This window comes from Oreochromis niloticus, linkage group LG4 (genome assembly GCF_001858045.2).
Source record: "Oreochromis niloticus isolate F11D_XX linkage group LG4, O_niloticus_UMD_NMBU, whole genome shotgun sequence".
Lineage (NCBI taxonomy): Eukaryota > Metazoa > Chordata > Actinopteri > Cichliformes > Cichlidae > Oreochromis > Oreochromis niloticus.
The window spans coordinates 33480861-33501687 of NC_031969.2; the positions used below are offsets into that span (position 1 = coordinate 33480861).

At 40.2% G+C, this 20827-nt stretch overlaps 2 protein-coding genes across 3 annotated transcripts; one reads left to right on the forward strand and one right to left on the reverse strand.

The window, feature by feature from the left end:
- Nucleotides 1-165: 165 nt before the first annotated feature.
- On the reverse strand, nucleotides 166-13990 carry LOC100700895 (anionic trypsin-1). Its single transcript, XM_003442564.5, has 6 exons — nucleotides 13852-13990; nucleotides 6858-6878; nucleotides 5984-6146; nucleotides 5627-5895; nucleotides 4331-4473; nucleotides 166-1924 (listed from the first exon to the last, which is right to left on the reverse strand). Exons 1-6 carry the CDS (start codon nucleotides 13898-13900, stop codon nucleotides 1616-1618), a joined length of 954 nt encoding a protein of 317 aa, XP_003442612.1. The 5' UTR covers nucleotides 13901-13990; the 3' UTR covers nucleotides 166-1615.
- Nucleotides 13991-16538: 2548 nt separating this feature from the next.
- On the forward strand, nucleotides 16539-19631 carry LOC100700083 (heat shock 70 kDa protein 1). Of its 2 annotated transcripts, XM_003442456.5 has the most exons (2): nucleotides 16539-16696; nucleotides 17494-19631. In XM_003442456.5, exon 2 carries the CDS (start codon nucleotides 17508-17510, stop codon nucleotides 19428-19430), a length of 1923 nt encoding a protein of 640 aa, XP_003442504.3. In that variant the 5' UTR covers nucleotides 16539-16696; nucleotides 17494-17507; the 3' UTR covers nucleotides 19431-19631.
- The last annotated feature ends 1196 nt before the right edge of the window (nucleotides 19632-20827 follow it).

Below are 20827 nucleotides of genomic sequence, written 5' to 3' on the forward strand. Positions count from 1 at the left end.
TTCACTAACATACCAAACAAACAGCAGCAGGTTTAAACACAGTCTACACAAATATCCCCGATTATTTTAATAAGCTACACAAAAGTTAATAATTGTAAATATTATTGTAAATATTCTGGCCTCCTACGATCCTGGTGTTAAGTGGAGCAATTCCACAAACTGTAGGCAAATACATTTATGCATAAAGCTACTCTAAAACTTTCAAAGCTGGACAGCAGCTTCAGACCAGGTTACGCCACAGTCGGCCTGTAATATTATAATAATATATAAGGTAGTATTGTAAATATTCCTCCTGTTTATTAGACTTAAACAGCAGATCACAGTTACTGGCACTTGGTTCAAACATTTTAAAACATTAAAAGTTCATTTGTGAAAAAAGAGATAATAAAGTCACTAAAATGGCTTTAGTTTCATCATCACGATGGTACAAAGACAGATTTGTGTTTGTGCAGGTCTGAGATCAGTCTGGTTCCGCCTGAGATTCCTTCATATTTAAAAAGGAGTTTTTCCTCCCCGCCGAGTGTTTCTCTCTGCTTTGACCCGAAACTGCTCTGAGATAGTATGTGTTTGATCTGGCACCATAAATATATAACATAAAACTGAATTTAGTGAGTTTCACGTGAAGTTTTGTTCAGTTTCTACAGAGTGCCCAAATAAATATAGTCTGGCTGAACTTTTTTGATGTGTTCTATCATCTAGTGTTGTTTTTAACAAAATTGTTAATCATTTTTAATGTTTCTCTAATTTATGACTGTAAAAATACAATTATCATTATATATGATATATAATGATACAATTATATCATTATCATTACAGTTCCTTTGGCCATTTCATTTGGTGTGGTTATGAACTAATTACTATTAAGTGTAAACCCATTCTTTCGGTGATTTTCTTCCTCATTTCACATAAAAAAAAATAAACCACAAAATTAACTGATGGATGAAATATTTAAATTCAATTAAAACATTAATCAAATGCAAAATTAAATTCTGCTAAAGCATTTTTAGATTTTATTATGTGACATCATTTAAAGATAGAATACATTTAAAAATATTGCAATATGCAATATTTTGGTTTCTGTTAAATTACCACTCCCATCTTAAATGACCATAGCCCCTACACCCTTATTTATTTATTATATTATATTACTGCCCTTGTATACACCCCCACAATGTCTCTGTTTCAATGTTTCTACATACACCATGTATATAGTTTATTCATATATATATATAGATATCATAATAAGTGTCATAATCCTGTTGATGGGATGATAATTTCACCTGTTTCCAACACAGTTTACTTTATTTCAGCATTGTTTTTAATAGAACTACAAGTATTGGTTGATTTATACTTAACGTAATTAGTTTTAAATCAATTAGGGGGTTTAGGGCTTCTTCTTTTTTTTTTTTTGTAATCTGTTTTTATAATTTGACAAACAAAAATAAAGCCAAACATTCCCAAGATTCCAGTTCTCTGTAAAGTTATTAAAACACAGCAAAGTGAACTGGAAACCTCTGAATGTTTGATACACCCAGGAGGTTTTTACATTTTTAAAGAGAAACTGATCTTGAAGTAAGTATGATATGTCCAGTGATTAAGTAGAACTGGTGCATTCCTATGAGAGGACAAAGAGAGAGAAGAAGATGGAGGGGATGGAGAGCAGCAGAGGAACTGTGAAAGTGATGAAGTGAGGCATTTTTGTGGATGAACTAAATATAGTTCCTCCAGAGGAGGAGGAGGCTACAAAGGTGATGAAGCCTGGCTGGTTGGTGGTGATGCGGCTGTTGATCCAGGACTGGTACTGGGACACTCTGGCATAGACTCCTGGGATATCGGGCAGAGCACAACCGGTCCCAAAGCTCACTACTCCAGCCTGGACCCAAACAGAGCTGTTTTTAGCCACCATCGGGCCTCCAGAGTCGCCCTGCACACATCCGAGATGGTGGTTATAGTTACAGTTACCTGAATTCGACCCACTTTGAAATATCTGTAAATGATGCTATGGCAGGTACATGAATACAAACATGTTGAGGTTCTGCGCTAACTCGTTAATGCGGTTATGGCGTTAACATCATTTTAACGAGATTAACGCTGACAGCACTAGCCAAAAATAATTTTGATCGTCTTTTCACAGGTTTTTGCTGAGTGGGTCCAGCAGGGGGCAACCCCTCTGGTCTGACTACATAAAAGTCTACTCAATACTATTAAGAGCTGGTGTGTGTATGTGTGGCGTTCTTGGGTTTGTTTTCCTTTTTTGGCACAGGTAGGCAGGGCGGTGCTTTGCGGGATCCCCGCTGTTCTGACAACCATCCTACTTTGGCAAAACGTCCTACCGTAAGTAGTTTATACACATTTCTGCTGTCACAGAGTAATTCCAGCACAAATTTAAGTAGGTATGATGGTTTGCTACTTCATTTTACCCGTTAAAGTATGCTTGTAGGTCACATTCACAAAGGTGGGATGGTTTGGCACTTCATTTCACCCATCAGAGTATTTTTCTAGCTAATATTCACAAAGGTAGGACGGTTCGCCACTTAATTTCGTGTTGTGCGCGTGCGCAGAAACAACGGGTAGGATGGTTTGTCAGGTAGGATGGATTCCCAGAACACCGGCTCCGTTTTTGTTTTCTCCCCGTCCTCGCACGTTTACCCAGTCACTGTAAATAAACAGCATTCACTGCAACTTCCCGAGCCTCTGTGTGTTTCTGCTACTCGAGTCCATCCATTAGAGTCATGTAACAAATACAACATGTTTATTTTTTTAAACATCAAATATGTGAGTGTTTTGGGTTTTTTTGACATTTAAGGATTGCGCAAAGCTGCCTTTGACACTGCTGATGGAGTCAGAGGTAATAATAATAATAATAATAATAATGGATTGCATTTATATAGCACTTTTCGAGACCCTCAAAGCGCTTTACAATTCCACTATTCATTCACACACTGGTGGAGGCAAGCTACAGTTGTAACCACAGCTGCCCTGGGGCAGACTGACAGAAGCAAGGCTGCCATATTGCACCATCGGCCCCTCTGGCCAACACCAGTAGGCGGGAGGTGAAGTGTCTTGCCCAAGGACACAACGACCGAGACTGTCCGAGCCGAGGCTCGATCCGGCAACCTTCTGATCAGAAGGCAAACTGCCAACTCTTGAGCCACGATTGCACCAGTGTTTCGTTATTCATTTTTCACAGGAGCCAAAAAACTTTCAGTTCATTTATTACACTATTGCATACTTACATTCTTCTGCATTGCACTATAACTGAAGTTGGCCTAAGCAACATAAAAAAGTGATCTCATTGTATTATTTTATTTAATAAACTTGAATTATTTGAAGCTGTGTGTTTCCTTAAATTAATTCAGTACTTAACTAATTGAGTAGGTTTAAGTTAAATGTTCTTGTTACTCGGTTTATTTTGTCATGTTTTCTGTTTTTGTCCCAGTGTTTTGAGGTTTTGTGGGTTCATGATTTATTTCTTGATTTATGATGTGATTTCATTCTAATTCTATATTGTTTAGTTGTTAGAACTTCATAGTTATTCAGGTTTCTAGTTTCTAGTTCCTTGTTTAATATTGCATCTGGTCTGTCCTGGTCCTGTCTCTGTGTGTACTCCCTAGCGCCCCCTGTATGTAGTCAGTCTTGTCTCTGTCTTTGTTTCTCTTTCTGTCTGTGTCAGTCTGCCAGTCCCTCGTGGTGAGTGCTATGTGTTTCGTTTCGCTTCCCTCGGTCTTGTTTTCCCTGATTTGGTTCAGCTGTGTTCCATCTCCCTGATTCAGGGGCGTAATTTCCAGGGGGTTAGGAGGGTTATGACCCCCCCAATGTTCAGCACAGTTACGCCGATGCCCTGATTCATGTGTAGTTAAGCCCTCAGTTCTCTCTCATGTTGTGCGCGGTGTGTGTTCTTTATTGTTTCACAGTTCTCAGTAAGTCCTGCAGCCTAGTCAGAGTTGTGCAATCTGTTGTTGTTTCCTGAGTTCCAGTATTAAAGCTGGTTTTTGTGTTCACCTGTTTTTTCTGGAGTCCAGCATTTTGGGTCTACGTACTGCCTACCCCACAGTATTTTATGACATAATTTTATACTATTAAGTTTATTTAACTTGCATATAAATATTTCACAATTTAATGCACTTAAATTGTGAAATATTTGGACACGAAAACTCAATCAAGTCAAATGGATTTATATTTCGAGGAAAAGATGCCAACAAATCAAAACACATGTGTTATATTTTAGATATTTCACAGTTTCCACTGCTTCTATTTCGATTTCATTTGATTTTGATTTCCATTGTAGTTCCAGACTCATTTGTAGGTGTTAAGATGGAGCCAAACTCACCTGGCAGGAGTCCTTTCCACCTTCAGTCAGGCCGGCACAGATCATGTTGCCTGTGATTCCATTACTGTAGGCATTGTTACAGTCGGCGTTGGACACGACAGGGACGCTCACTTCCTGCAGATTCCCAGGGGAAGGAAGTGGAACTGGAAAAGAAAACAGCGATATCAACATTTATCAACATTCATAATCCATCAAGTGTGAAAAAAGTGCTTCAAATGCACAGTGCATAAGAAAAAAGTGCAACACACAAAGTTTCTCTCCTGTGTGACTGAATATTTATCTTTTGCATTGTTAGTGTGGGACCGAGAGGGACATTGATCCAGTGACTTTTGTTAAATTTGCTCTTCGACACCAAAGACCTGAAACTCACATAAAAAAGATCATTTACTACAGGTCTAAAATATAGAAAATGGGCAGGGTATATTAAACTAGTGCTATACCTCACCTACTAGTTGATAAAAAAAAAAACTGTTTCTAACTAGTTAAAGTGTACTTCCTGTTATTTGGTTTCTGATTAATTTTTTTTTTTAATTGTCCTGATTTTTCCCAGTCAAAACCAACATTTTATGGTGTAATCATTTACTTTTGCCACTCTGCTAATTAGCATTCACAAGACATTTCTCTTTGTTATTAATTAATTAAATACAAATTCATTCACTTAAAAAAAGTGAATGAATTTGTATTTAAAAGCACCAATAATTTTTATAAACTGGAAAAGCCCTCTGACATTATAATAATTTATTAAAGTTGATACATTCTGTTTATTTTATTCTTGGACCCTACCAGAGTAGCTTTGCAGGATTCACATTTCAGAGCAACCCTTTACTTTTACTTGTGGTTCAGTGCTTAGCACTATTACCTCACAGCAGGAAGGTCCCGAATTCAAATCCACCACCTGACTTGGGCCTTCCCACAGTCCCACAAAGATATGCTGTTAGTGGGGTTACATTATAAATTGCCCAAAAGTGTGACTGGTTAGACTGGTGACCTGGCTCTCATCCTATGACCATATTAGCAATATCATTCAGTGGCATCACAAAGATCTAAGAGTAGAAAAATGTGTGTGTTTAGTGCAGTCTGAGATTTTGGCTCGTGTACTGTACGCACACTGAGCTGATTATTAGAAACTCTGACTGTGCTGAAAATGAACCTCCACCCCTGGAATATGGTAGATATGCCAGGAAATAAAGAGAAGCAGAATATGCCAACCTAAAATTAACAGAAGCTGAGTGTAATCAAAATCAGACTATAACAATAAACTTTATAATTCTGAACTGTCACTACATGAATCCTCACCATCGGAACCAATCGTTCCCCAGCCGGTGACCCAGGTAGTCGTCCCAGCAGGGAAATCACTACCCTGTGCCGCCAGACACACAGGTCTGATGTACTTGGTGAACTCAACAGTTGAGGACAGCCGCAGCAGTGCCATGTCATTGTTGCTAGTGTCGGAGTTATAGTCTGGATGCCTGATTATTTCTGACACTGACCGGGAGACCTCGTTGGGATTACTGCCTTCCTGCGATTCACGTCCGAGGTAAATGATCAATCCTGATGTGCTGGTGCTGAGAAAACCAAGAAGTTAAGACTATTAATGCTTTGGTTCAGACAGGTGAAGGTGACGGGTGGGTCATTGACAGGATTGAAGCTCACCTGGAGAAACAGTGGGCAGCAGACAGGACCCACTCATTGTTGATCAGGGAGCCGCCACAGAAGTGTGAACCAAAGCGGTGCAGACTGACCTGCCAGGGCCACGCCCCTGCAGGAGCATCCTCACCTCCTACGATCCTGGTGTTAAGTGGAGCAACTCCGCAAACTGTAAGCAAATGCATATATGCACTTAGTAAAATTACTCTGGGTCATTCTGAGCTTCTGTTTATTCTCATTCAAAGCAGCTTCAGACAGCAAGCACATAAACAAAACATGAGGGAAAAAATTCAGAGGTCAGCAAATGAAAGTTCAACATTTTTAACAACCTTTTTCTTTAGGCTCCTCTTTTTGTGAGGTAAACACACTAGGAAAACTTTCTAGCACAAATGAAAATGGCATCGCTTTTCGAAATAGACTTGGACAAGATGAACCTGTCCTTTACATACATGCTCCCTCTGCAGGGCAGCAGTACAAGAACTTCAATCTGCATTCCACACTTTTCCACATGGAGTAATTTACAGATAGACCGAAACTTAGACATGCCCACATCTATTGGTGGATTTAAAAGCATTGTAATGAAGACGCTTATGCTGATAATGAACTTACAGAGTTGCCAGATAACTGTATGATGGCTCTACTAATGTCAATGTAGAATTCAGCTAACAGTGAAAGGAAGCACTGGACATAATGTAAATGTATAAGTTTCCATTTAGCTGTTGACAAAAAAAACTTATCAGGAAACATGTTGGTAATTTTAAATTATGAAATAAACAAGACTGTAAATAACTGACTGAGATTCCAGATTCAGGTCAACTTCAGCTTTCTGTTTTAGTGAGTGTGTGTGTGTGTGTGTGTGGGGGGGGGTATCAGCACTCACCATCGAGCTGTGCGTTGCTTCCTGTTTAGAGACAATAGAAACAGAGACATGATGTATTTGTTAGATCTCAGTGAACTGAACAGACTGGTTGTTCTTAACGTGCTGTTAGAGTTTCCAGGTGGGGCTGGAATGTGCGACATGGAGCCAAACAAAACACAACCACAATATCTTTATGTTCTCTGTGACAAGGAAACAATGATCTTGAAAGACAGGACATATCAGGAGGCCACAATAAGAACACAAATATACGGAAACATTGTAGTATGCGGAAACAGAGCAGTTAAAATGTTATTTTCACGTAGTTAAATGTCACATGTTAATGGTTTGAGTGACATCAATTACCTGTATTACTAGCCTACATTTAAACGGGTACATTTACGCCACCCTGCAGTGGTGCAGACTAACATTAAAATTCAGAGTGAAACCAGGTACTTCCTCTGTCATTATGGAGATTTTAAAAGACAAACAGCACTTTGCTTCCCACAACTTTTTAGGTTTGTGTGTCCTACAAAACATAAAAAGTCTGTCACTTTGGGCTAAGTTTATACTCACATTTTGTACAACTTTTTATTTCAATCGCTAGAGGTTTTTTTTCTTTTTGTTTCTCATGCACAGTCAGAGAAATGCTGTTTAACCCAAAATAAAAGCATTAACACAAATGGTTTTTCCAAAGTGGAGAGTAGTGGCACAGTTTTTAAAAAATGAAACAGCTGAATTGGTGTAAAACTTTTGGAGAACGTTATTTTAAATTTAACATTTAATGTATTTATAAGTCCAGGCACGATTTCTTTTATCAGTTATAATTATTGTGAAAGATGAACAAAAATAGCTTCATCAAATCAAATCCACTTTTCTGCTTGTTTGCAAAGATCAAACTGATAGAAGATAACATAAGGAAACATCAAAAGATCCAATTTTTTTGGAACACAGTTCCACGTGGACACAAACATAAACTAAGCATATGAACTGGATTTTAAATTACATTTAGAAAATGTTTGAAAGAATGAAAAACTCCTGACGTGGCCGACTCATCACAGCTGCCTGTTGTTACTCATCTGCAGACCCAACAGGAAGTAGTGGTTGAAAGGCAGCGCCTGCTTTGTTCACCAGCGTCGTGTTAAGAGGCGAATGATGCTGGAAAAGTTCTAAATGTCACATTTAACACAGCACTGAAACACGCAGGTTTACACTATAGGTAATTATAAGTACTGGGCTTTTCTCTCCAGTTCTTCCTGCTTTGATGGTCATACTGTTTTAACCAATGATGCTCAGTCTTGACCCATATGGGCTCCGTGTTTGATGATTTCTGCCTGCGCTGACATAAATATTGTTTCTGATTCGACCTGTGTGAGGAAACGGCCTCTGAGATGAGAACATGCAGTGACCTTTAGCAGGAAAAACCCGCCCACGTGTCGATACCTCAGTATGAATCATCATCAGGATACCGAGAATCAAACCGGTCAACCTGGAATTTTTTAACCTGAAAGAAGCTTTGACGCAATTTCCAACTACAAAGAGCCGACCTGAAGCTCCGGTGTGTACTTTTATTTAAACTGTCTGACTTCACAAAGCTCGTTGATCCATTTACTTTAGGCTACAGCTATTAAATCATCTGACCGCATCACTGCCCAGCTAAAGTACGGCATGTTGGTTTTCGGGGACACGTCGAAAACCAAAGAGCAGAGGCCGTTATGGTGAAAGCAGTTTTTTTCTCCAGAGTAAATTTCAGTGTGTCATCCGAACTGATTTTAATAAAACTAATGAGTGTTTTAAAGACAGTCCACCCTGTCAGGATTCTCTGTCCTGTTCGCATCAGAGAGTCCACGTTCAAAGCTGGCTGTGATGGTTGTGTCCACAGCCACACAACTGAAACACTGTGCTAGTGTTCATTCACACGTTTACACTTCACACTAAGTCCGTTTGAAATCACTGAAACTGTACAGCAAAAAATGAGTTCAGTGAATTTGTTTTAATACATTATGACTCTATGCTGTAGTGAGTAGAGTTCTGTTTAGTGGATCTGTTTTATGGGCACCCTCATTTCTGTAATTTGGACATTATTTTAGGGTATAATAAAACCCACATTTTGAAATTGACACCTGTGCCTTTAAGTCTTTGCCTGCATGGACATTAGATTTGTCAAGTGAAACCTGAGCAGAGGAAATCAGCTGGTGCTGTAGCTCAGGCGGTGAACACACACCTCAAACTAACGCTCTAACTGGTTCATGTGAACATCTGGAACTCCCACAGCTGCTTCACTGAGTTTGACACAAAGATCAAACATTTTGGGAAGAGCTCGGAGCGATACGAGAGCAAATTATTCCTAAACAAATTCAACAGACACGAAGTTCCTCACTCCTACTCTCGTCTGGATTATTTGTTGGTCAGCAGCTCACTGCTGAGTGACATTTCAGACACTGAGATTCATCCTATAGCTGTCAGCGATCACGCTCCTGTATCTTTAACACTAATGCAGAAGAATAATACCACACCAAGTAAAAACTGGAGATTTAATACATCGCTGCTCAAAGATGAAGAGTTTATCAAATACTTTAAAAAAGAATGGACTTCATATTTAGACTTTAATGACATTCCTGGAACATCAGCATCTGTCCTCTGGGAAGCAGGGAAAGCTGTGATGAGAGGTAAAATAATCTCTTTCTCATCACATAAGAAGAAAGAAGAAAACAAAAATATTCAAGAACTGGAAAAAAACATCAAATCCTTAGAAAAAGCCTATGTATCACACCAAGATCAAGAAATATTAAACAATTTACGCAAAACAAAACTAGAATTAAATGAAATTATTAATAAAAAGACTAAATTCTTAGTACAAAGACTTCGCCTGCAAAATTATGAACACGGTAACAAATGCGGACAATTTCTTGCTAACCAGTTAAAAATCAATAAAGAAAAAACAACTATATGTGCTGTTAAAGATTTATCTGGGAATACAATATATGATCTTAAAAAAATAAACAAAATTTTTAGGGATTTCTATGAAACTTTATATACACCACAAATAAACCCATCTAAAAACGAAATTGATCAGTTTCTGGACAACATAACTCTTCCAAAATTATTAGACACCCAAGCATTGGCACTGGATTCACCACTGACGCCAGGTGAACTCCAGGAAGCCCTGATAAGTATGCCCAATAATAAGGCTCCAGGTCCAGACGGCTTTCCTGCAGAATTCTACAAAGAATTCTGGACGATTCTAGCACCAGTTTTTTACAGAATGTTGCAGGAAATCAAAGAAAATGGTAGACTACCACCAAATATGAACTCTGCAAATATCAGTCTCTTACTAAAACCAGACAAAGACCCTGTATATCCCTCAAGCTATCGTCCAATATCCCTTATAAATGTAGACCTTAAAATAATCTGCAAAGCTCTCTCAAAGAGATTAGAGAAAATAACCCCCCTCTTAATTCATCCTGACCAAACTGGTTTCATAAAAGGTAGGCACTCATCAACAAATACACGTAGATTACTTAATTTAATAGACTACTCATACAGTAAAAACATTGAAACCATAATATTGTCTCTTGATGCAGAAAAAGCGTTTGACAGATTTAACTGGAAATTTCTGTTTGCAACTTTACACAAATTTGGTTTTGGAACCTCTTTCATAAACTGGTTAAAAATATTATATAATTCCCCAACAGCTTGTGTCAGAACAAATGACCAGACATCCTCCAGCTTCTGTCTCCTGAGGGGCACCAGGCAGGGATGCCCACTCTCCCCTTCACTGTTTGCAATTTTTATTGAACCACTAGCAGCAGCAATTAGACAGAATTCAGTAATTAAGGGCATAAAATGCAAGAACGTGGAACATAAAATCAGCCTTTATGCAGATGATGTGTTACTTTTTCTCCAAAACTCACAAACCAATATCTCTGGGGTGATTGCATTGATAAATTCTTTCTCAAGAATATCAGATTATTCAATTAACTGGTCAAAATCTACAGTTCTTCCGATTAATTGCTCCTTCCATAATTCTTCTCCTACACCACTGCAATCTGGAAATATAGAATATTTAGGTATTAATGTCTCTCCTAAGCTTTCAGAATTAACTAAATTAAACCACATCCCGCTTTTAAAGACAGTAGAAAGCGATCTGGCTAGATGGAAATCTTTACCCATATCACTCATGGGAAGGGTCGCCGCTATAAAAATGACGGTCTTGCCAAAAATAAACTATTTGTTTTCAATGATCCCAAATAAGCCATCACAAGATTGGTTCAGATCTCTAGACTCATGTATTTCTAAATTCCTTTGGAAAGACAAACCCCCACGTATCAGCTTAAAAACATTACAAAGGACCAAGGATAAAGGAGGATTAGATCTGCCTAACTTTAATCACTATTTTTTAGCCAACAGGCTTCAGTTCATCTCTAGATGGTTTAAACACACCTTCTTAGATGAGCCCTGGCTAGATGTAGAACAGGCACTATGTAATAATCTAGAAATTTCAGACCTACCATTTATCAGCTCAAACATCAAAAGACATGAATGCTTTAAAAGCATCAACATCAGCTCTTCTCTGACAGCATGGTGGGAGTTTCTAAAAATAACAGTCTTCATTAATCCCATGCAAACGTACACCTATCTGGAACAACCCTGACATATTACAAAACAATAATATGATTAATTTTCCAGAATGGAGTTGTAAAGGAATTAAATACTTAGAACATATATTAGAGGGAACAGAATTTATTCCATTTGACAGGCTAGTTACACAATATGGGATCAACAAGAAAAGATTTTTAGAATATCAACAAATTAAATCCATAGTAAAAAAGAAATTTAACCTCAGTCAAGCTGAATTACAAACACCACCAAGTGCGGTACACTTTCTTACTCTTAAATCCCCCAAATTATTATCTAAAATATACAGAACACTTTCTAAAATAGATGAATCAATATCCCTTCCTAAAAAAAAAGAAAAAAAAAAAAAAAACAGACACGAAGCTGCCGGGTTTGTATCCGCAAGGACACCACAGACACAGAAACACACTCCATCAGAGAGAAGATGCAAAGTTTTTCTATTTCTCTGATAGGTTGGTCAGCTGATCTCTTTGGACCTCACACTGGTCGATGTTTTTGGTTTATTATTACTGTTTTGTTAAGGAGACCTTGAATCTTGTGAAACGTGTAAAATAAAATGTATTTTTATTATTATTGCTCTGAAACTGTCTCAGACTCACCTGCACTGAACCTTTCATGCAGTACTTTTGTGAATTAAAGCTGAAACTCGGAGGAGCACAAAGCAGCAAAACGGCAAAATAAATGAGTCACTAACCAAATACTTATGGAGCTCATGAGGCGAAAGACAAACAGTGAAAATGTGGTTGTGAACTCTGTGCTTGGATCTCAGGAAAAGGTGGAAAATCACACAACTTTTGCTTTGTTTTATCAAAAGGAGCGATCTGTTTGGCTGTAGAGGAGTGTTTTTTGTGGCTATGGTGTGTTGATGACCCTTATTCAAAAATATTCTAATTTGACATCAAGTTTCAGTCCTGACAGAGATCAGGAAGCTGATGAGGGAGGGGCCTATCAGGCTGAGCGGCTGGAATGAGGCTAATCGAAGATGAAATGATGGCAGCCGGTCAAACTGCTCTGACTCTGAGCGCTCCAGTAAAACGATGACCTGATATTTTCTTGATCTACACCCTGATTACGAGGCTGACCGTCACCATCAGTAAAGCACGGGGGCGGTATCATCACCTCATTCACAGCGTGCCTGATGCTGCCAGTGTATGCTGTAACGCCGCTGGCATCTCACAGGTATGTATATAATGTCTTTTGTCAGTCAATCACTATGACATATTAACTGTTGCATTATTGAACATTCCTATTCAAACTGAAAGAAAAACCAAGTTCACATGAAGGAGGCGGCTTGTTTCCTGTGGGGGAGCTGAATTTAACGCAGAGTTCCTGTATACGTTTAATTTTATATAGCTGCACAATTTTACCACTAACGGAGTAATATTTGTTTTATTATCACTATTATTCTGCCATTTTTGTAGGTTCAATGCATTTTATTTATATAGCACCAAATCACAGCAACCGTCAGCTCAAGGTGCTTCATATGGTTATAAAGTCCCATCAATCAGTTACAGGAGGAAACCTCCAGCAGAGCCAGTCTCAGGGACGGGCAGCATCAGCTGAGCTAAATTTAAGGATCAGAACAGGATCACATGACTGCTAATTTCTGCTTTTATAACAGTATACACACAAATCTGCTACAGGTGTTTTTGTGGTGCAGGAGTGTCCTGACCGCAGGAACCGTCAGCAGGAGGACGAAGGATTCAGATGTTTAAAAGGTGTTTTCAATGAAAATGTACATTAAAAAAACAGTAAAGGTGTGAGCAGATGAGTGACAGCAATTTATATTATATGTTTCTTTAATCCTGCTGAGACATTTAGGTGTACACAGATTTTTTATTTTCTTGAGTAAATTTGTGATATTTCACATATGTTTGAACAGCTTACGTGCTGGTCACAGTCTGAAGCATTTATCTCTGAATTTAGTGAAATAAAAGTACAAGTTTAAGATCGAAGAACGTAGAAGCTGTTCGCAGGTATTGTCGTGGCTCTTTTCATGTGTTCATTTATTTATGGTAATTATGAGTCAGCTTATTGTGTTGTTCTGTAATGAGCAGTAAACCAGCACTAGAGCCCGCCTCAGGTCTCTCGCTCAGCAGTCAAAACACGGAGAGTCAAACTGGTTCGTCTGGATTTTTGTGTTCATGTAGCAGTGAAAACAGGAAATTTACAGATTTAAAAGCAGACTTTCAATTTTATTCGATGTTAAAACCAGAACAGACGTGTGCCTCTGCTCTCAGAGTGTCCGCAGTCAGTTATTACTTACGATATCATAAATTATTACAATTTTGTAAAAAGAGATGAGCTGAATTTGTTTTCATCATCATTTAAATCGCAGAATAAATGAGACTGTGAGTCTTAAATCTCAGGTGAGACTCACCTGTAAGCGTTAAGGCCAACAGCAGGACTCCACATGAAAACAGCTCCATCCTCACAGAGTCTTTCCTCAAAGTGTCTCCAAACTCCAACGGCAGGAGTCTGTAAAGGACGAGGGCGTGACCGCCTGCATCATACCTGGCCGTCAGCCAGCTGACCACATACCCCAAACACACCTGACTAACCTGCCACGCCGCCTTCTTCAGAAACCAAGAGCAAACATAGATGCAAGCAGACCACACTGCTCACTGTTTACTATTGTTGTCCTGATTTGCTTTTATTGATACGTTTATATTCGTACAGATTTTCATACCAAAATATTTTTATATATTTTTGGTGTAAGATTTTCCACCAGTTTTCCTGTGAAAATCTTACACCAAACATAGTTTAGTTTTATTTTATTTTATTTGTTTTTATTAGTTTGCCAACAAAATATCTCAAATATTTAAAGCATTTCTCTTTTTAATTTTAGAAATATTATCATTTAGATGTTTAGTCACTCTTCTTCTCACAAAGTCAAACACGTTTCTTTATATTGTTTGCTTGTTTTTAGATTTTGTTTTTAGGCTTTTACAGTTTCTGACCAACTGACCTAGTTAGTCTCTTTTTAAAAAAATATTTACTCATTTTATATTTTTTATATATTTTTACCACAAATATTTTTTACTTCTTTATTTTACTCCAAGTGTTGGTGCCAAGTCCAGAAAAATGGGACTGTTGTGTTAGGAGGGGCATCGGGTGTAAAATCCTCAGCAAAGCAAACATGTGGATCATAAAGTGGAAATTTCTGTACCGGATCGACCTCTGCCCCGGTTACTAAAGACTGTGCTGTTGGCCTTAATGCTGCACCTGAGATCACAGACGAATTATAAAGTCAAATGTGAAGCTGATGGAGACATCAGTGCAGGGCGATGAAGATGCAAATCATTTCAGCGATGCCTCAATCATGGAAGTGATGTGAGACACACGAGCAGCCTGACAAAGCTCCTCAGTGGCCATCCTGACTCTGGGATTCATTTTAGAAAACAAAAGCTGCATGAATGAGCGCTCCGCTGTAACCTCTGACCCGGGGTTTAGAGTTTTCTCAGTCTGTGTTGTGGGTTTAAGAATACATCCTGCGGGTCCTGGTTCCTTTAACCCAGCTTTTGTTTTATTACTTTTGCAGGTAACCTTGCATTTGGAGTGTAACTGTTTTTGTGATCTAGTTTCTGTTTATGGTGTTGGTTTGATTATTTCCCTGGGTTCAGTTTTCCGGCCTCCCCTGTCATCAAGTCTCTGTGTTTGGTGTTTAGTCACTTCCTGTCTCTTAACTCCTTGCTTCCTCTCTGTCTCGTTACTTTGATTCTATTCACCTGCTTTTTGGAGCCCCCCCCCCCGTGTTCTCTCCCTGTCTCTAATTACCTCATGTTTGCACTAAAGCCTTCAGTTTTCTTTATGTCTTTATTTCATGTTTCTTTCTCTATGTGTTACTTTTTATTCTACTCTGTTCTCTGGGTACATACTCTCTATTTCTTTTGTCATATTTGTGAAATTATTTTCTTAAATAATGTCTGGCAGATGCCTCTCTGTACTGTAGAGGTTGACGGTGTGTCTTATGACAGATTTCCTGGGTCAGCCTGTGAGGAGCTCTGCTGGCTGTGGTGCAGGAGGTGGTCGGGATTCTCGCTGATGGACAGTTTGTTCAGTGACCTCATCTCCACCACAGCTTCAGAGATTTCACTCACAGAGGGGGGTTTTCCTGATGTTCCAGGTCTCATGCTGCGCCCCCAGCGGACCACAGCAGAGGACACTGAGCTCACCGCAGACGTCAGAGGATCTTGGCTGGATTAGGAAACAGAGCCTGTTTGTCCTCCTCTTCTATCCAATCTCTATGTTTTACTTCAAGTTCAGTCTGTAGTCGTTGTAGATGCTCTCATGCTCCTGCACCATCACCCTGTCCCAGGACAGACATGGATGTGATTCCTTCTGAATCAATCATCACCTCTCAGCAGCAGATCATTCCTCTCAGGCCTCAGTCCATATTTCCTGCTCCCAGTTGATTAAAACTTACTTTGGCGACATCTAGTGGTATAAAAGGAGAATAACACCTCAGACTGAAATAGGTCTTTCACTTTAACCTCTCAGTTTGCATTTGATATATTTATTAACTCGTAATAAAAAGCATTTTCTTCCACCACTCACTGGCAGCACACACTGTCAGCATGACAGTAAAAATACCCACAAACTGACATTTTACAGCCTTAGATGAATTATACTTCAGGGACATTCTTCTTCTATCGACCGAACTTTATTCCAAAATGTGTAATTTTAAGGGATTTCTGTTTTTACTACTTAATTATCGTTGAGATGAAACGGATTTTAGTCGATGGTGATGATGCTTAATATCGTATTAAAATTTCGGCTTTAGAGAAATCTGGTTTGTGTCGCACAGACCGACATTAAAGGTGAATAATGGCGACATCGGTGCTGAAACCATGCTCCGTTGAGTTACATAATTTGCTCTTGTTCCCTTGCGCACATCCGCTGACTCAGATTTCTTTGCTATTTAAATTAATTTTAGATTTATTTTCTCGCTTTCTTCTAGGAGGTTCTCGGAGCGACCAGAAGCTGGTAGAAACATCTCCCGGTGACGTCACCACGCAGAGCTCACCGCGGAGCACTCTGATTGGATGAGAGTCCCGGGAAAGCTCGAGAACTCACGAGAAGGCAGCGAGGAACGTATAAAGTCCCGGTGACGGTTGGGGACTTTGACAACAGACCACCGACAGGACCTGGAAGAGACAAACGCGGGAGAAGAGAAGAACAAGAGCTTCATTCATCTTCTAAACGATCCTCATCTGTCACCGAGAGTGAGTTTCATTTATAGTTTATTTGAAATAATATTCTATTGAACGGAAATTGTTTTTTAAATATTATACTTATAAAATGTTCAGGGACATTTTTAAAGCTTATTTAATCATTAATTTATTAACCATTTTAATCATTAATGAAATCTTGAAAATTCAGTATTAATCGTGCAGAGTCACGATTAAATTTATTTAATCATTAATGGCTGGATGAAAACTCAGTAATTGTTCTTCTTTCTTTTTTTTAAATAAGCTTTGTTTTTAATTTTATATTTAAGTATGTCAATGTTGTTCTTGTGTTGGAAGAATAAATGTAAAATCTGGTGTCATCATAAAGGATAACTACAGAAATATTTGATTTAAAAATATCTAAAGGAAACCTCAATTATAAATCTGCATGATTTAGACATGAGGTGGATTTATGTCTATGCTTAGCACCAAGATAAAATCATGGCTGTCTTCTAGAAAATTCAGTATTAATCGTGCAGAGTCATGAGACTATATTCAATGATACATATATACTTACATGACACAGTTGGACTAGAGAAGACTGTACTGATTTATTTTTAAATGCAGCAATTTGTTTAATGAAAGATAAATACTTATAGATGATTAAAAACACCATTTAGTTATATTTAGAACTTGAAATCTCTTAGGATTATATATTGTCCAAGTTTGTTATTTTAAGGACTCCTAATGTGACTTAATTTAGCACTCCATAAACATAAATTATTCTTGCCTCTGTCAGTATTTGCTAATATTCCTCTCTGATGTTTTCTCCTTCTCTTTTTGAAACTAAGTCAAAGCAATCAAGATGTCTGCAGCTAAAGGTGTAGCGATCGGCATCGACCTGGGCACCACCTACTCCTGTGTGGGGGTTTTCCAGCACGGGAAAGTAGAAATCATCGCCAACGACCAGGGCAACAGGACCACCCCCAGCTATGTGGCCTTCACAGACACCGAGAGGCTCATTGGGGACGCAGCCAAGAACCAGGTGGCTCTGAACCCCAGCAACACTGTGTTTGATGCCAAGAGGCTGATTGGAAGAAAGTTTGATGAACCTGTGGTGCAGGCGGACATGAAGCACTGGCCCTTCAAGGTGATTTCAGACGGAGGGAAGCCCAAAATCAGAGTGGAGTACAAAGGGGAGGACAAGGCCTTCTACCCCGAGGAGATCTCCTCCATGGTCCTGGTGAAGATGAAGGAGATCGCAGAGGCCTACCTGGGCCAAAAGGTGTCCAACGCTGTCATCACGGTCCCGGCGTACTTCAACGACTCCCAGCGACAGGCCACTAAAGACGCGGGCGTCATCGCGGGCCTCAACGTCCTGAGGATCATCAACGAGCCCACGGCGGCCGCCATCGCCTACGGTCTGGACAAAGGCAAGTCAGGCGAGAGCAACGTCCTGATCTTTGACCTGGGTGGGGGCACCTTCGACGTGTCCATCCTGACCATTGAAGACGGCATCTTTGAGGTGAAGTCCACGGCCGGAGACACCCACCTGGGCGGAGAGGACTTTGACAACCGCATGGTGAACCACTTTGTGGAGGAGTTCAAGAGGAAGCACAAGAAGGACATCAGCCAGAACAAGAGAGCCTTGAGGAGGCTGCGCACAGCTTGTGAGAGGGCCAAGAGGACCCTGTCCTCCAGCTCCCAGGCCAGCATCGAGATCGACTCTCTGTTTGAGGGCGTCGACTTCTACACCTCCATCACCAGGGCTCGCTTTGAGGAGCTGTGCTCCGACCTGTTCAGGGGAACCTTGGAGCCGGTGGAGAAATCCCTGAGGGACGCCAAACTGGACAAGGGGCAGATCCACGACGTCGTCCTGGTGGGAGGCTCCACACGAATCCCCAAAATCCAGAAGCTTCTGCAGGACTTTTTCAACGGCCGGGAGCTGAACAAGAGCATCAACCCGGACGAGGCCGTGGCTTACGGCGCCGCCGTCCAGGCCGCCATCCTCTCGGGCGACACCTCCGGCAACGTTCAGGACCTGCTGCTGCTGGACGTGGCGCCTCTGTCCCTGGGTATCGAGACGGCCGGAGGGGTCATGACGGCCCTGATCAAACGCAACACCACCATCCCCACCAAGCAGACCCAGACCTTCACCACCTACTCCGACAACCAGCCCGGCGTCCTGATCCAGGTCTACGAAGGAGAGAGAGCCATGACCAAGGACAACAACCTGCTGGGCAAGTTTGAGCTGACGGGGATCCCGCCCGCCCCACGAGGCGTCCCGCAGATCGAGGTCACCTTCGACGTCGACGCCAACGGCATTTTGAACGTGTCTGCGGTGGACAAGAGCACCGGCAAAGAGAACAAGATCACCATCACCAACGATAAGGGCCGACTGAGCAAAGAAGAGATCGAGAGGATGGTGCAGGACGCAGAGAAATACAAAGCCGAGGACGACCTTCAGAGGGACAAAATCGCCGCCAAGAACTCCCTGGAGTCCTACGCCTTCAACATGAAGAGCAGCGTGCAGGATGACAACCTGAAGGGCAAAATCAGCGAGGAGGACAAGAAGAAGGTGGTGGAGAAATGTGACGAGGCCATCGCCTGGCTGGAGAACAACCAGCTGGCTGATAAAGAGGAGTACCAACACAAGCAGAAAGAGCTGGAGAAAATGTGCAACCCCATCATCAGCAAGCTGTATCAGGGAGGGATGCCCACTGGTGCTACCTGTGGAGAGCAGGCACGAGCCGGCTCCCAGGGGCCCACTATTGAGGAGGTGGACTAAAGAGGCCCTGAAGATGGACTCTGAGCTCACTGGGACTGTTGCACACTCACATCGGACTCTTTGACTTCAAACTACTGACCTCATGTTTGTTTTTGTTATTTATATTGTGTAAATGTAAAAGTGAAAGAACCGCTAGACTTGTGTTTATGATTTTTATATTCTTGTGATGCGAGGTTTTGAAATAAAAACAGTCATTAAATACATTTATGTTTATCTTCGTTTAATTTACCATGTTGTCATACATATTTACGCATTTTTAAACATTTCTCCATCTGAATTTTGTCCTCCATTTAGACCAGAGATCATTAATACTGAATTTTTGTGCAAACTGTTTGAGGCCTTTAGGTAAAAAGAGGATTAGGAAACCATCTCTGGTACAAGAATAAATCAAGAACGCGTGGCACAGCACATATGAAAACAGGCACTGCAGAATGCAGAAATACCACTAGATGTCACTCTTTAACACCTTTCAGAGCCTGAATGACACATTTTTATCAGAACTGATCAGCTTTACGGCATACATACACAACAAACAATACTGCCACCATCTCTCATTTTCTTCTTCCAGCAAACACAAACTCACCTCCTAATTTTCTCATTGGTGTACGGTGAAATTGGTTTCTTCTAATTTTGAACAAATTAAAAATGTCTATGCATAGGAATAACTGCCACAAGATGAAGGAAAAAGTGCAGATCAATCAAGACATTTCATGTTACTTACATAATTTAGCTTAATAAAGACGTTGGTAACCCACAATGATAATAAACGTTGTTTACTGAAAGTTGATGAGAAAATACTGAGTACTTGGAGGAAATTTACTACAGAGGACTGAGCCTTGTGTAACTATTTAATGCCTAATATTATGATTTTTACCTTTTAATGCAGAATAAAATCTAATAAGGCACATCTGTAGTGTTTCTTTTGCTGAACCAAGAGTCCGAAATGCTGGCTGCAAATGGGTGAATCTTTAATGTGACTAAAATACGATCAAGGTCAAAATATTTTCTACATTTTAAGATCTGAACATGTTCAGCTCAGGTCCTGTCTGTTTATGAGTGCCACCGTCTCCAGACCGTAGATCACTATCCTGTAAACCTTCCCTTTCACTCTTGCTGCTCTCCTTCTGTTACTCATCATCCCTGACACTTGGCTCCACCCGGTCTGAACTCTCTTCTTCACCTCTCTTGTGCACTGCCTGTTGTTATGGGTGGTTGATCCCAGGTATTTAAACCAATATACCTTGGCTACCTTTGCACTTTGCATTGTTTATTTTTTCCACCTGTCCACCTCTCATTGACACACCTGTATGTGTGACACATGACACAAAACACGTTTTGTTTCCATTGACTTTTAATCCTCTTCCCTCCAGAGCATACCTCCACCTCTTAAAACTCTC